Below are 16,628 nucleotides of genomic sequence, written 5' to 3'. Positions count from 1 at the left end.
AATAGATGTAGCTCCCTCTTACAAGACAACTATTTAACCCCCCCCCGCTATATTACCATCAATGTGGGGGGGTGAGGGCCCTAGGAGGGTAGGAGGAACATCTGTTTAACATCTACTATGCAATGCCTACCGGGGGATGTTTTGGTGTGTGGTTTGTCCTCTCTGATATCCTTGAAGGGATGCTGTGTAGTTTGAGCATTTTATTGTTTGATTGGGTTTTAAATTCTATACTGTTGTTTTTAAATATACTAAACTATTTGATGTTTTTATGAGCAAGTTTCTTGCCTTGTAAGCCGCCCTGAGCCCTACGGGGGAGGGCGGGGTATAAATTTAACAAATAAATAAATAAATAAAACTACATTCCAAAATTAAAAGGATTTGGAAAAATGGACCTGCAATTGTCTGTGTTGGGAAGGATCGCAGTCTTTAAAATAAACATTTTACCAAGAGTCTTGTTTCTGTTCCAAACTATACTTATACTTAAAAACCAAACTTTTGTTAAAGATTTAGAAAACCTCTCCCGAAAATTTATCTGGCAACAAACCCCCCCAGAATTAAGTTAAAAGCGCTTCAAGACAGAAAAGATTGAGGAGGTTTTGCTCTCTCGGACTTGTACCTATGTTTCCAGGCTGCGACACTGTCTTGGATCAGAGAGTGGATTACACTACAGAATACCAGACTTTTGAAATTAGAGGGTCAGGACTTACTCTTAGGATGGCATGCCTTTCTCTGGTATGATAAGCAAAATACCCATATATAGTTTAAGCAATATATTCTTAGAGATGCCCTATTAAAAATTTGGGAAGGCATAAAAACATTTTTTTACACAAAAATTCCGAAATGGGTAGCACCTTTGGAAGCATTTACCAACCCTAACTTAATTTCTAAAAATACAATGACAAGATATGAAGATCTATTAGATTGTAGAAATGGGTTAAAAACACAGGAAATGTTGCAGAAACAAGATGTGAATCTAACATGGTGGGAAAGAAACCAACTAGAATCTAGATATGCCAAAGATAGGCATAAAGGCTTTTATGAAAAACAGACAGATCTAGACAAAATCTTATTAAATATAGAAGAAAAACTTATTAAAAAGTTCTATATGATTTTGCTAGACTTTAAGATGCAAGATGAACTGGTTAAGGCACCAATGGTTTCTTGAACAAAAAACATGGGTCATAACATTCATTTAGATGAGTGGGCTAGAGTTTGGAAAACCAGTATAAAATATACTAAAGCTGTACCTCTTAAAGAAAATTACTATAAGATGTTGTATAGATGGTACTTGACTCCTGATAGACTTGCGAAATATTATCCTAATATGTCTAACCTATGTTGGAAGTGCAATGAAAAAATTGGTTCCTTCTATCATATTTGGTGGTCGTGTGACAAGTTTAAAAAATTCTGGGTGGCAGTACATGAAATTCTACAGCAAATATTAGGGGTTAACGTACCTTTTATCCAGAAATGTTTTTTTTAAATGTAGTTCCAGAACAATTTAAGAAGTTAGATAGTTATATGATTACTCATATAGTAACTGTTTCCAGGATTCTATTTGCCAGCAGATGGAAAAAAAGAAGAGATACCAACAAAAGAAGATTTAATCTATAAATTAATGGATATAGCTGAACTGGACAATTTGACTATATTGCTTCAAGGAAGAGATGATAATATATTTAAGAGCATCTGGTCAAGATTGTACGAATGGATAAAGAAATGCACTTAATTTCGAGTATAATTTTGTGTATAATTAGTTGTCAAGATCATGCTACATAACTTAAGGGTAATACCTCAAGCAGATGGAACGATGGTGGGATGGCATCCTTTTTTATGTTTTTTATGTTGTTCCTTTGTACTTTGTAGTTTTTTCTGTGTGTGTGTGTGTGTGTTTGTTGATGTCTATGTTTAAAAATAAAATATAATTCAGGGGGAAAAGATTACAGTGTTTTCAAGGACTGCATACAGCCCATTTACTGGTCTTGCTTTAGGAAGGCTTCTTTATACTTGTGCATTTGTTTCATAGCTATTGTGCTTTAATAAGCAATAAGTACATGTGGATCATACTAAAAGATTTATAGTTTAATCTCTATGCATGATTTTCTAATTTATTATGTTTGAGACATATGCCTTTAAGTAACACTTTAGTGGTATTTGACCGTGAATACAGTCTGAGTCTTGAATATCTAGGTATATGGTTACATTTCTGTAGATGTTCCTTCTTATGGTATCTTAAATCTTAGAAGTTGTATTTACATCTCACCTTTCTTTGTGGCTTACACATAAAACACTGCAATTTATAACAAATAGATTATAACCCCAGATATTTTCCTCCTCCTCCTCCTCCTAAAAGATGCCTGGCGTTTGTTTATATGACATTAAAAGTCCTGGTGGAAAAAAGCAGACTTTGCAGCGCCTCCTGAAATTTCTAATGACAGTCCTCCTCTCACCTTCTCAGGGAGGTTGTTCCACACACATGGAATTCACTGCCACAGGAAGTGGTGGCGGCTACAAGCATGGACGGCTTCAAAAGGGAATTAGATAAGCATATGGAGCAGAGGTCCATCAGTGGCTATTAGCCACAAGGTATAGATAGGGACTCTGGGGCAAGTGATGCTCTGTCTTCTTGGTGCTTGGGGGGGGGTCAACAGTGGGAGGGCTTCTAATGTCCTGGCTCCACTGGTGGACCTCCTGATGGCACTGGTATTTCTGGCCACTGTGTGATACAGAGTATTGGGCTGGATGGGCCTTTGGCCTGATCCAACATTGGCGTCTCTTATGTTCTTATGAGGTACAATGGAAAAGATTGGCTCTAGTTGATGCCAGGTGGTTCACGTTAAGTGGGGGGACAGCCAGTAAGTGACTTTCTGTAGGTCATAGTTGGCACATGGGAACACATGGGAGGAGACAATCCTTTAGATATGTGGGCTTGAGGCTTTGAAGAGCTTTAAAACACCTTGAATTGGGCTTGGAAACTAACTTCAGCCAGTGTAGCTGTTTTAAGATGGGCACAGGTATGTTCCCATCAGTTAGCCCCTGACAGTAATAGTGCTGCCAAATTCTGAGCCAGCTGCAGTTTCTGGGTTGTCTTCAAGGGCAGTCCAACATAGAGTGCATTATAATAATCCAGCTGGAAAGTTACAAAAGCACAGATCAGCATGGCCAGATCATTTGATTCTAAGAAGGGCAAGCAGTTGGCAAACCAGATGCGGATGATAGATAGCACTCTTGGCTAGCAGCAAGGCTTGGTTCATAAGCGCTCCTAAACTCTAAATCTGTTCTGCAAATGCCAACTCCAAGACAAGTGGATCCAGTCCCTCTAAAATATAAGCCTTCCTGACCAGCCTTGTCTGGATTCAGCTTCATTATTTTCTACTGAAGCCCCCTGGCCACAGCCTGAAAGCACTGGTTCAGAGCCAAGATAGACGCATTTGGCAGCTCAGTTCTGAATAATTATGTAGAGCTGACAACCCTGAAGCTCCAGATGATCTCATGGAGCAGCCTTATATAGATAGTGAAGAGCATGAATGAGAGAACAGAACCCTGTGACAACTTAAATATTGCAAATAAAACTGAAAAAATGGCTCAGTTTCCTATGTTAATGGCTAGAATTTGACAGTATTTTGTGGATTAGACTACGGTGGCAACAATTAGAATGCTTAAGACCTATAATTCTTTTAAAAATGATCAGTAATGAGTGTATTGTGGAGGACTTATGCTTTATAACGAAGTTATTACTCTTTTTAGCTTTATAAAAATTAAATGCCTACTTTTCATATGGAACTCAGAGCATCATTTTGATAGTCGGGAAACTTGCCCATCATCCTTTGAGGCAGAAAACAAGTTGCAATGCCTTGGCTTCTCCCTTTGCAGCCACTCGTACTCCGTTCTTTTCCTGCCTCCGATGAGTCCTCAAGGAGACCTGTGCACTCTGTGCTTTGTTCTTTTTACTTATTTTATACTTCTGTAGTTCTCCCATAGCAATCCTTCAGTCTACACTTGTTCTCTAAATTTAAAGGAAAAAAATCGGCTCTATTCTTGTCTCTTGCCCTGTCTGTCTTCTTTTACTCCCACTGACACCAGCACCAAACTGAGGCTATGGTCAGCTAGCCCACTGCTTCAGAAGCCTTGGAGTAGCAGCAGAAAACATTATGGATTTGATTCCTGTCCTCCCCAAACTGTGGGCCAGAAGAGCCATCCATTTGAATGCCCCTTCTAGAGAAGATGCAGCAGAGCACACAAACAGCATCGCCAGCCTCAGCCTGTTTAAGTCAGGCTCCAAAGAGGATGGAGGCAGCACGAGGTGAGAGAGGACTGTCAAGGGACCTTGAACCAGGATCCCTTGGAAGGGGGCAGGTAAAGCAAGACAAAACCAAAAGACTGAAGTGTGAGCCCTCACACCCCAGGATAGCACTACCACCAGCCAGAGGCCAAGGGACAAAACCTCCAGCCCTCCTGGGACTAAGTCACCCTTGCAAGGTAGGATGCTTACAAGGAATCTCGGCCTTTTGGCTAAGATCAAGTGTAGTGTAGTACAAGGTGAGTTTCACAAAACAATTTGGTGGCTATAGCCAATGAGGGCTAAGGTACTGGATTTAGATTGAAGCCTCCTGAATTCAGGAACACAACATATAAGTGATTTGTACCAAAATTCTGCAGAAAGTCCAGAGGGGTTTCAAACTCCACAGTCCAAGACAAGATTTCTGGTCACTGAGACCCACGTAAAACAAGAAGTGTCCCAAAGTCAGATGTAATCCAGACACAGGGCAAAACTAGAATGAAAGCTCTTTATGTCCATCAACTTGACCATGATGGGTTTATCAGTTAACAAACACCCTTCAGCTGTGTTGGGTTCAACTGAATAAACACCTTCTTCCCAACCATAAGCTCAGGTGCTATGAGATGGAATACATCCTCGTAAACTAGAGGTTCCCAAACTTATTTGACCTACTGCCCTTTTTTTAGGGGAAAATATTACTCAGCACCCCCCTTCAAGAAGTGGACAAAAAGATGCAGTTTGTGGATCTGCACCTGGATCGTTCCAGCGCTGCCAAGGGGGTGGTATTGCCCGCTTTGGGAACCAGTGTCCTAGATTCTTGTGTCCTAGAAGTTACTGGGCCTAATGGTATGACTGGCGCCTGGGTTACCTCCCTTATCTGAGTCTGTGAAGCTACAAGCCACTTGAGCTATGTTCCAGAGAAAGAAACTTCCATTTTTCTTACACCTCAGCCTGGGCCCACCCTCTTTCTCCTGATAAGTTCCCTAACATCCCCTACCTGTTGCCAGCAATGCTCCCTCTATGCCAAGGAGTCTTGTGAGCAAAAATTCTACTTTGTGAGCTCCTGGCATTAAAGTTGTGAGCAAGTGATTTGGCTATGGCATAAATTAGTTTGCTCTGGAGCCATCCTTCCTGGGCTAAGACAAAAATGTGTGAGCCTGAGGCTAAAAAACTATGAGCTAGCTTACACTAACTCAACTTAGAGGGACCTGGCAACTTTAGTGAATACTTCTCTGACAACATAACAGCATACATAAGCAGGCAAGGAGGAACAAGATCCAGCATACTCCTGTTGGAAACAGAAAGGTTATTATCCTGGGTGGAGAAGTGGATCCCCAACGTGAGGGTGGACCACAACAGGGGGGCAGACAGTCTAGAAGCAGATTGTCTGAACAGACAGCAAGTATTACCAGAAAAATGGCAGTTATGTCCTCAGGCATTTAGACAGATCTGCAGCCAGCTGAGTTATCCACTAAGTCTCTTTGGCAGAACTTGCAGGCCCCCAGCTTCAGCCACTTTAATTGCCAGGAAGTGAAGCAAGTTGCTGCAGTCACCTCTCCTAAGCCAGAAGGTCTTCTATATACAACTTATTGTTGTATATTTTCATGATTTTAATGTTTTATTGTATTTACTAGCCTGATACCCGTGGTTCGCTACGGTATTTAAGTTCTGTAAATCCAGTTATAATACTGAGTATGTGAAGTTTGAAATGTAACATTTGTTGTAGGAATTCTAATGGAGAAGATTGTAGTGTAAAAAATGAAGCGAGACATACATACTTGTTTTTTCCCCCTACTGAAGGACCTCTCTGTAGACCACATTGGTGGTTCTGCCCTGAGGTGTTAGGATCACCAGACTGCTTGGTGAGCTCACTCTGGAGCAGGCCATATAGAACTGTCTATTTAAGAAGCAGAACTCCTGCCACCTTCCACAAAAGTGATGGCCTTTCTACTTGTGTTCCTGGATTGTTTTGCTCATATGGAGACAGTGTTGTTCTGAGCACCTCAGGGTGATCTCACTGATACTTGGCCTGTGTAGCTCAGTGCTCCACAGGAGTACTATGCACAAATGTGTTTGCTAGGAGCTTTCTTGGGGGCAGGAAGAGGTGTGAGGGGGAGTTGATGTGAGGGAGTGGTGATGTGGTGGACTGTCCAGTGTAGGAGGGGGAGGGGGGAGGAGTATTAGAAGCCACTGTGGAGGTGGGGCTGGCAGGATCACTAAGGTATTACAGCTGGGGCGGGCTCCCGCTCGGCTTTAAGCACCCCGCAACTGCTGCTGCACCTGACAGACAACTGCCTGTCAGGTGTTGGAGGGGGCAGCATGTTTGAAGCCATAGGGAGGCTGGGCCAGCAGCTTTGCTTCACCTCACAGGCGGTTGGCCACTTCTGATTTCCTCAACTGTCATTAGCTCTCTGCAGTCCCCTGTACTTTTTTTTTAACCTCAAAACACTGAGCTCTGCAGCTGACCACTCAGAGAGTGGGGGGTGCAGAGAGGCAGCTGCCTGGCAGGGGGTTGGACTAGATGGTCTGTATGGCCCCTTCCAACTCTGTGATTCTATGATTCTGTAAGGTGTAGGAATTCATTGCTCAATTCATCAAGGCTTATGTGTATTCCACAAACACAAGATAGTCTTACAGACTCAACTTTCATTCCAGAAGTCAGTACCTCTTTTCATAGGAGTTAAGAGATCTGTCTCCCATCCTTTTGCCCTGGTCATTCCCACCTGAGGGAAAAAGGAATGGCGTACTTTACACTTGGAATACATATCAGGAGAACATCTTCCTTGAGAAAGTTAGACTCCTTATTTATGGCATTTCACCCAATAGCTTGGGGCAAATAAGTATCCAAAGTACCACTAAGCAGATGGCTGAATCAATGTATATTGGCAGCCTGTGAAACAAATGCCTTGGGCTTCATGGCACATTCACTATGTAGTGCAGCCACATCTACTGCCTTCAACACAAATGCCCCAGTGGAAGTTGAGGGGCAACATAGCCTCAGTCATTGCAGCTTTTGGGCATAATGTCCTATGATGTGTCTGTTTTATTATAAGTGGTCCCACCCTGGAAATACCCGTATAACTGTTGGACATCCCAACTATAAAAATTATAGTTCCAGATGAAAATGGAACTTTGGTCACTTATCATGAAGGTTCCTTTGGTCTGGAACTTGAGGGCATCTGTCAGATTCCAACTTCTGCAGGTTGGAGTCTGAGGCCAGCAGCCCTCCAGCCTCCTTTTTGAGCAAGCTGTGGGATTGGGCCCCAGTTGACAGGAGAGGGGTTCTGCCTTACCCAGAGCCCTAACTCTCCAGCTTAGTGCCTCTCCTCTTGACTACTCAGGCCTTACTCTTCATCACCAGTCCTCCATTGGCTGGTCTAATAAAGGGTCATGCTGGAGCAGGACAATCCTGGACTCAGCCAGTGCTTCCATCTCCTGGGATGGGGCCTTAATGAGTGAGCAGAACCCATGCCAATGGCCTTCCTTATCAGGCCTCCTCAAGGGGCTGCTTCCCTGGCCCGGGTGGTGTCCCAGGAGGCCAGCCTCATCATCTGGGTTGCCAGAAGGAATGGCCCACCTTGCTTCCAAACTGCACAGCAGGCCCACCCAGCACTGAGGCCAATCCTGCCATGCCTCCGGGTGTAGCTTCTCTCCCACCCTCCTTTCTCAGCTCCTGGCTAAGCCTGGTGGTGCCTGGGCAGTCCTGGCCATTGAAAGAGCAACCACCACCTGTCCCAGCAGCCCCCCCCCCCCCCGGGGAAGAGTGAATGAGTATTGGGGTGGAGCTGTCACCCTCCAGACAGCATCATTTTGTCCTACCCTGAATTAAAGGAGGATATTGTCTGTGTTTTTTTCTGACATGGGGAGCTAATGTCCACTTTGCACTAGGCTCTGTCTGTTACCGTATTTCAGTATGCCACCTTCTTCATTGGTTTCTCCTTTGAAATGCTTGCCACCTGTGCCATCAGTGCTGCAGTATGTTCCTCTTTTATTTAAATGTATAATAGTAAGTTTCCTTGGGGTCCTGGAAGTGTCAGAACTGAGTAGGAACAGCTACAAAAAGAGGAGGAGCTGAGGGATTGCAACTTATTTCCTGCCTCAAAGGATGATGGGAAAGTCCCCCAACTATCAAATTTATTCCCTCAAGTTCCACAGAGAAAGAGCTGTCAAAGTAAGTGACTGGTGTTCTGTTCAGCTTTATTTCTTGGCAGTTGCATTTCAAGCCCTTAACATATTGTTCATATTTTACTGTATTGCTATGGGAGGACTTAAATTATACTAATGCAAATGGTAATTTGTTTGAAGAAGGTTTTTGATTTTGTGGTTGCAAATGATCTAACTTGCTAACATCAGGAGGAACAATAATTTCTTCTGATACAATGCAATTGTATTGCCTTGATTGATGCATTTAATATAGTAAACAACTTTTGTCTTTTTATCCCATCAAGGTGCATATTCAACAAATCCAGGAAGTTGGCAAGGTATGTTGTATTCAAGGGTGCTTGCTGCCTTTGTGGATTTGCTTTTCACTAAAAAATACCCTGTTGAATGTTTTGCCACATCTTTTGGAACTTATGAGAATAAAATCAGTGGGGGCACAAGGAGGTGTTAACAAGTATTTCATGTAGTATTCAGTATAACCAAATGATATGGTGCAGTTTGTTCTTTGTATCCTGCCCTCCTTCTAAAGTGTTCAGGTAAGTTTGCTTTTATGGAGCCATACTCCTTGACCTGTTATTGATTATTTAATAGTACGTAGAGTATTTACCATTTATGCCTCTTTCATCTGGCTACATCAGCATAACCAGAATGGATGCATTATTGCAATGATGACTCTCCACCAGCCTTCTAGCCATGAAAGCATCCACAACTTGTATTTTTCCTTTTTATCAGGCTATGAGGGCTACGACTATTACAGTGCCCAAACAAACAGCTCTACTACAGCTCCCACATACAGCTATGACACTGCTGCTGTCAACGCCACTGCCTGGGACACCTCTAAAGCTACCAACTTGACAATGAATGCTGATGTTGGCAACACTATGCAAGATGCAAGTTACAGTACTGGAGCAGCAGGCACTGAGAACTCTGACTCCATTATAGCAAAGATAAACCAGCGCCTGGATATGCTGTCTAAGGAAAGCAGTGGTGGCACTGGGGAAGGAATGGAAGATCAGGGAAGGTGACTGAAGTTTCTCTTCATCTTAAAAATCAGTGCTTGGCTTTAAATACCACTTGAATTCTTGAAGTACAATAGGATAGTATAGTTTAATAAGAATGTAGTCACCTTGTTAAGTTGAATATATTTTCTCAGTTATCCTTCATAAAAGACAGGACAACTTGTTACAGGGAATGTCTTGTGTACATTTTTTATCAGCACCTGTTATGGTTGATGAATGCCACGTGAGATGTTTCAAGCAGGGTTTTCAGTGCTTTGTCTTCCTATCTAAACTAGATATTTCTCATTCTTGTTTGATACTGCGGGAAACTCCATAAAAAGCTTGTATAAATAACTAAATCAAAGTATTGGTCCATTGCTCTATTAATTAACTGCAACTTTCAAGGGTCTTCAGCAGAGGCCAACCCTTTATGTGAGATCTTTTAAAACTGGAAATGCTGGAAACTTTGGATCTTCTTCATGTGGCCCCTCCCTGATGGAGAAGCAAATAACCATTCTAGGAAACCTCCAGGATAGTAAACTGTGGCTCTATTGGTATATCTTCAGTTTTGCTATCAAAGCTTCTGTTAACCACTGACAAGATCCTTTGTTTGTGATTCAGCTCTTTCAGATTTGAGTCTTTTGAGTCTTATGACTCTAGAGCCTCAGTGCCTGACCGTGACCTGTACAGAACCAGCTATGAGTATAGTGAAGTTGGATCTGAGAGGAATGATTCTTTTGGAAGCCACTATGATGTTGCTGGTAACCGCAGAGATCAGCCCCGCAACAGAGGAAACAACTATGGCTTTGGTAGAGGGAGAGCGCAGAGTCAAGGGCATCTAAACACTTTCAATCGTGACCCACCAAGTACAGAACGGCTGTCTGCACGATGGAATCAGATGAATTATATGGGTGGCAGGAATATGGGAAGACCTGGACCAAACAGGCTTCCATCACTCTTTTCCCAAGGACTCGGCCCTGAGTACAGAGATTGTGGTGATTACGGCAACTGTGGAGACTACAGAGATTATGGCAACTATGGCGATTATGATTACGGCATGATGGGAATGCAGGGCAGGGGAAGGTTTCCTGGCAACATGCCCTATGGCTTTGGAAGATCACGAAGTAGAGTAAGTTCAGAAAGTTATGACTGGAAACTGTTATTATGTTTGTAGCTGTTTCAGTTGTTGCTCTTTGTAGTATTCAGGTTGCTTTCAGTAAGCGTTAATGGAAAGAGGAGATGACCTCTTACAGCCCTTATGTGGGCTATTGATAAAACCTTTCATTACAATCGTTGAGAAGAGGTCTTGACAGATAAAGTAGTGTTCTCCAGCCATTTTAGATGTCTTCGTTTTGCTAAAAATAATTACATTAGCAGGGACTCACAGATGTTACTTGGGGCATGCTGGCAGGGTTATATCCTATACTAAAGGAGATGTGGTTATGCAGATTTAATAGAAGAAAATATAGGATGAACTTTTAAACATGTGGGGATTTTTGCAGATACTTGCAAATAATTTGACCAGGCATGTTTTACTCAATTTGTATTTCTAGCTCAAGAGGAGAGGTTTCCGTGGTCGTCCAGGTGGGCGTTCAGATAATGAAGGCAACTTACGTAAACGGAAACAGTCCCAAAGTGCAGATGAACCTGAAAGCAAACAGGCAAAGACAGATAGTGAAGGAGATAACTCTGATAATGGTAAGGATGTTATTTTTGAGATGCTGTATTTCCAGTGAAAGGTAACATGGTTTTAATATTTGCAGTCTGATGCTATACCTACTTAGAGCATGTCATGATAAAATTTTACTTTCACTGAAGCGTTGTGGACTTTACAGTATTGTGACAATTTCTCTTAGAAATTGATAATTTGAATCTCTGAATTAGGAAGAATTAGAAGCCAAGATGAAAAAGGAGAAGATATACCAACAAGTTATCTTCTGTTACCAGTTTTTTGGTTTAAGCAATTCTTATAACAGGCTGCTATTCGATCATTAAAAGAACGGGTGTGGTTTCCCACATTGGTTGAATTATATTTTGTATATTTGACAGATGATGGTGAAGGAGATGTTAAATCAGAAGATGAAGGAGATAAAGGTGTAAGTAACTTTGTGCAAACCTGGTCTTTTGATACTTCATTGGCTCTATTATAATGAAGAAAGCAAGTGATATGCTTATTTGTATCCACCTTCTGTACACATGCAACATAATGTCAATTGAAGCCATAATGCATTTATATGTATGCAGGACATTCTTGATCCTTCAATCCTAGTGGCTAGATTGTGATGTCCAAAAGGTCCAGCCTAACATAAATACAGTATAGGCTGGACAGATGTCCTGTACACACCATCAAACAGATAGGAGTAAAGCCTTAAAGTCTCTCCTGCTGTTTCCATGGTGACACTTTGCTACCAAAATAATGTTTGGCCCAGAGTTTCAGATTCCTGAAATCTGAATGGGATGGGGGCTTTAAGTTGTCAGAACTTCCATAGGTCTATGAGTAGGGTTGTCAAGTCCTCTCTGTATGTAGAGCGGGGGACTCCAGCGCTGCTCCGGGAGTCCGTGTGTGTGTGCGCAAAGCGCGCGCCGCAACCACATCACCCAGAAGTGATGCAACCATGTCGGGCACGCTGGGAAAACCATAGAGTTTTCCCTCGGATGACTGCGACCCCGCCCCCAACGCGCCCGACGCGACTGCATGACTTCCGGGTGACGTTCTGATGCCAGGCACGTTGCATGCTTTGGGGGTCGGGTTCCCCCCGGGGCCCGATCAGGCAGCGGCGGGTAACGGACCTCTCAGGCAGGGGGTTCCTCACCCCCGGGGGGACTTGGCAAGCCTATCTATAAGAATTTTTGCTTTCATTTCAGATAGGAAAAATTACATTTTAAGGCCTACAGACTTTTAAAAGAGTCTCAAAAATCTGGGTTCTGTTTCAATCAATATGTCAACATTTATCAATGGAAAATACTGCTACAATTTTTGTCTTAGATATGGATTAGTAAATTAGATAAAAATGATTAATATATCTGATTAATAACATTGTAACACAACATACCTTGCATGAAATTTTGAAATAATATGTAGTATTAATAGTGTTTTTCCCTCCCTCCCTCCCCCATCCTTTTTTTTTAAAGGAGCATTATGAAGGTTTTAAAGCTGTAAAGGTAGGGTGAAGTTCACCATTCAACAAGCATATCTAATATATTTCCTTCCTTTTGTGTTGTATTTTAGATTAAATGTTGATCCTAACCCATGTAACATCTAGAAGTGTTGTTAATTAAATCTCTGGCTTATAATTACATGTTTGTTTTTTGTAATGGCAGAGTATTCATGGAAAAGGTAGCATGGCTCGAATGAACTGCTGAAGCCTCTGTTACTAGACACCTTCTATTCACTCAAGGTAAAGGTAAAGGTTCCCTTGCTCGAAAGCCAGTCGAATCCGACTCTAGGGTTGCGGTGCTCATCTCCGTTTCAAAGCCGAAGAGCCAGCGCTGTCCAAAGACGTTTCTGTGGTCATGTGGCCGGCATGACTAAACACCAAGGCACACGGAATGCTGTTACCTTCCCACCGAAGTGGTCCCTATTTATCTACTTGCCATTTCTTGCTTTCGAACTGCTAGGTTGGCAGGAGCTGGAACTAGAGACAGGAGCTCACCCTGTCTTGCGGCACCCGGGTCTTGAACTGCTGAACTACTGACCTTCCACAGCCTGCACTTCAGCGTCTTAACCACTTGAGGTGCTAATTAGGGTGTGAGAAAACCAGAATTCCCTGCCCTATGGAGCTCAAGGCAGCTTACAACATAAATATAACACATCGGAAAAAATAAATTCAAAACATAAAACCAAAATTTAAAATCACTACTCAGGTCTGCTACTAAACCTAACCAAATGCAGTTGTAAATAAAACAGTCTTCAACTTTCTCCTAAAGACTGAAAGTGAGGGATCCGGGTACACCTCCCTGGGTAGGTTGTTCCATAATTGTGGGGCTGACACTGAAAAGGCCCTCACTCGTGTACCCACCAAACAAACTTATAGATGGGGCAGTTAGAATTTGATCTTAATTCCTAGGCAGCCTTAGACTGTTTAACTTGTCTAGAAAATGCTCAAACTCTCTGATCATACTTGCCCATTTTTGTTCCTTTTTTTGCTGATACTGTTTTTGAGATGGACAGAATTGTGTGTTTTAAATGTGACATCCACTATAGAACTGTATAGTGTTTTGATTCTTGCTACTTCATTTCCAGTCAATATTTTAATGTAATAGCAGCATGGAATTGACTTCTGGGAAGTCTCTTTGACCCCAATGCGAATTCTGAAAAGGCAATGCCTTTCTTGGGTCTCAAGCATATGTCTTACTACCTGAAGTCATCTTTAACAGGCAAAACCAAGAGCTGAACGCCTTATGCCTCCAAAGCCTGCATTCTGCCATTGAATTAATTTGCTATTCTGTCATTCATTTATTTCCCCACTAATCAACTTGTATCTCTTCCAGTGCAGTCCTAACTCGAAGTACATTCTTCTAAGCCCATTGGAGTCAGTGGTCTTAGAAGGGTGTAACTGTTCTTAGTATTGCACTGTTAGACTCTGTAAACCTTCTAATGAAAAATGGACAAGGGTGAGTAGAATATCTAGATTATATCACATTTTTAGTTACTAATGTGGGGGGGGGTTGGATGGAAAGTTCTTGGCTTCACTGTTTGGTTTTCTATAATAATTTGTCTTATTATATTGTGGATTCAATTGTTTTACTGTGAATTTTGAATAATTATTTCCTGCTTTTGAGACAGTTTACCATAAAAAAGCTTAACGGCACAATGCAATGAAACCTAAATGCCACTAATTAAAACAACATTCATTTATTGCTTGTCTTTGCTGCTAACCAGTCAGAGTGGGATTTTAGCTTCTCATCAAGCCTGGGAGAGACTGGTTTGGCTGAGGCTGTCTAGTACATTTCATAATTAAGTGGGGACTTAATTCCCCACTGCACTCTCAGCAGAATCGGACAACTATACCATGCTGGCTTACAGCTGCGTTGAGGGCAAATTTAAATACCACAGCTCTGACATGAAAGTGTAAATTGCTTCTGGAAAGTACATTCCTCTGTTAGTGTTCTTCCTGGGGGCTATAATGATTATGCCTGCACACTGGTACTGAATAACGTGACTAATGGCCATAATTGTGGACAGGTGACATGGGTGTGCCTTTTAAAATGGCACTTGCCAAATGAAGCACTGACAGTTTTTTTGTTCTTTTTTCAAAAAATGGTGTCCACTTGAGGTCCATAATTGGTTCTAAGTAAAGCAAGTCAAGGGATGAGGAGATCAGATTTTTGTATCCCAAAACAGCTTAAAGCAAATGTAAGAGGCTGGTTCTTAAAGAACTGCTTTAAATGTAACTCTCTGTAGCATCTGGTGATGGCTGTGATGATGATGATGAAGAGACCAAACAAAGAAAAGAGAAACAGAAGCGCCGGGATCGAATGAGGGACCGTGCTATGGACAGGTAAGCATATGGAACCCATTTGCTTCTATAAAATATTTTTGGACTTCTCCCAAGTACTCTTTTGCAAGTAAGATTATGTTCGACATCCCACCTAGCCTTGAATACATATCTGAGGGAGTGGAATATCTTGTCGCTTTGCTGTATTCACTGACAATTACATTTAACTGGGGTGTCCCATTAATCCTGTTCTATATTTTATAACTAATTACTGGCTCTAATCTAAAATAGTACATTTCAAGAATTTTGCACCCATTATGAAGTCTTACAGTTACTTTGTGTTCACATATTTGATCTATATGTGTCATCACAGATGTAAAGAAATAAGCTGTTGATTTACATATTGATTGACAACTGCTATTATTGTGTACTTCTTTGGATCACAAAATTAGAAAGGCAGTATAGGTTATTTTTTAACATAAGGAAACAGTGATTGCATAGAACATTGGTAGCAAATTGATGGTTTGTAATTGTCATAATTTGTCATAATTTCATTTGGCTCCTCCCCTTATCTACCCACTCCAGAAGAAAAACACAAAGTTTCTCTTCCACTGGGAAATGAGGGGTTGCTTCAGAGGCCCCTGCTTTCTTGCAAAAGCTTCTTAAGCTAACTCTCCCTTCCTCATGGAAGAAATCAGTTTCTCATCTGATTAAGAAATGTTGCCTTGCATGCTGGATTTTGCCCAGGGGTGTCAAACATACAGCCAGATCCAGCCCCTGTAGGGTTCCTATCTGGCTTACGAGCAACTGGCTTCCTCCTGCTTCCTGCATCGCAGCTCACTTTTGCCCAGCTCTCTCCAGCTTCCTGCTTCCAGAGGGGAGGAAAAAAGCCAAGCCTCCTTTCCCTCATTTGGCTGAGGGTCAGTGTTCCCTCTAAGCTCCAGAGTGTTGTGAGCAGAATTCTGCCTCATGAGCAAAAAAAAAGCTAGTACATATTCGACTATTGCATAAATTAGTTTTTTAGAAGATTACTTCCATAACCTTGTAAAAATCTCAGAATAAATTATTTAAAATTATATTTAAACTATATTTTAAGGATAATGTAAACATTATGAGAGAAAACAGAATCAAGTCAAATTTCACCCACCCCTTTCCACTATATTGGTAGACATGTCCTCTGGAGAACAGGTTTACCCACCCCAGTCCACTATATTGGTAGACCTGGCCTCCAGAGAACATGTATACCCACCTCCCCACCTTCCTGTACTGGTAGACCTGTCCTCTGGAGAACAGGTCTACTGACCCCTTTCCACTATATTGGTAGACCTAGCCTCTGGAGAACAGGTTTATCCACCCCAGTCCACTGTACTGGGAGAGTTGGCCTCCAGAGGACAGCTCTGCCCCCCCCCCCCCCCCGCCAAATTTCCCCCCCCCCCCCTCCACTATATTGGTAGACCTGGCCTCCAGAGAACAGGTCTACCCACCTCCCCCCACACTATACTGGTAGACCTGGCCTCCAGAGAACAGGTCTACCCACCCCAGTCCACTATACTGGTAGACCTGGCCTTGGACCGTTGCCTTGTGCTAAACCTTAGAGAACATACCAGCACTGGGGGCAGGGGCCCCTCTGGCAGTCTGCTTCGGGTTTTTTTAGTGAAATATGACAATCAGCATTACAGGCCAAGCATAACAGAGTGTCAGGCTTCCCAGTCAAGACACTCAACAACGTTCCTTCAGAAGTTTCAGTTTATT

General features: G+C 42.2%; 1 protein-coding gene across 1 annotated transcript in view; it reads left to right on the top strand.

The window, feature by feature from the left end:
• Positions 1–16,628, top strand: part of AKAP8 (A-kinase anchoring protein 8) — a 41,929-nt gene that overhangs the window by 12,581 nt on the left and 12,720 nt on the right. The window contains 8 exon segments of the mRNA XM_015424892.1: positions 8,728–8,760; positions 9,173–9,461; positions 10,060–10,567; positions 10,992–11,136; positions 11,488–11,534; positions 12,571–12,600; positions 12,886–12,892; positions 14,843–14,961. Coding sequence (XP_015280378.1) covers positions 8,728–8,760; positions 9,173–9,461; positions 10,060–10,567; positions 10,992–11,136; positions 11,488–11,534; positions 12,571–12,600; positions 12,886–12,892; positions 14,843–14,961 — 1,178 coding nt within the window.

Source organism: Gekko japonicus, unplaced genomic scaffold (assembly GCF_001447785.1).
Source record: "Gekko japonicus isolate JY-2015 unplaced genomic scaffold, Gekko_japonicus_V1.1 scaffold1387, whole genome shotgun sequence".
In the NCBI taxonomy this organism is placed as follows: Eukaryota; Metazoa; Chordata; class Lepidosauria; order Squamata; family Gekkonidae; genus Gekko; species Gekko japonicus.
Note: the sequence above shows the minus strand (reverse complement) of the source record. Positions and strands in the feature narration are given on the sequence as shown.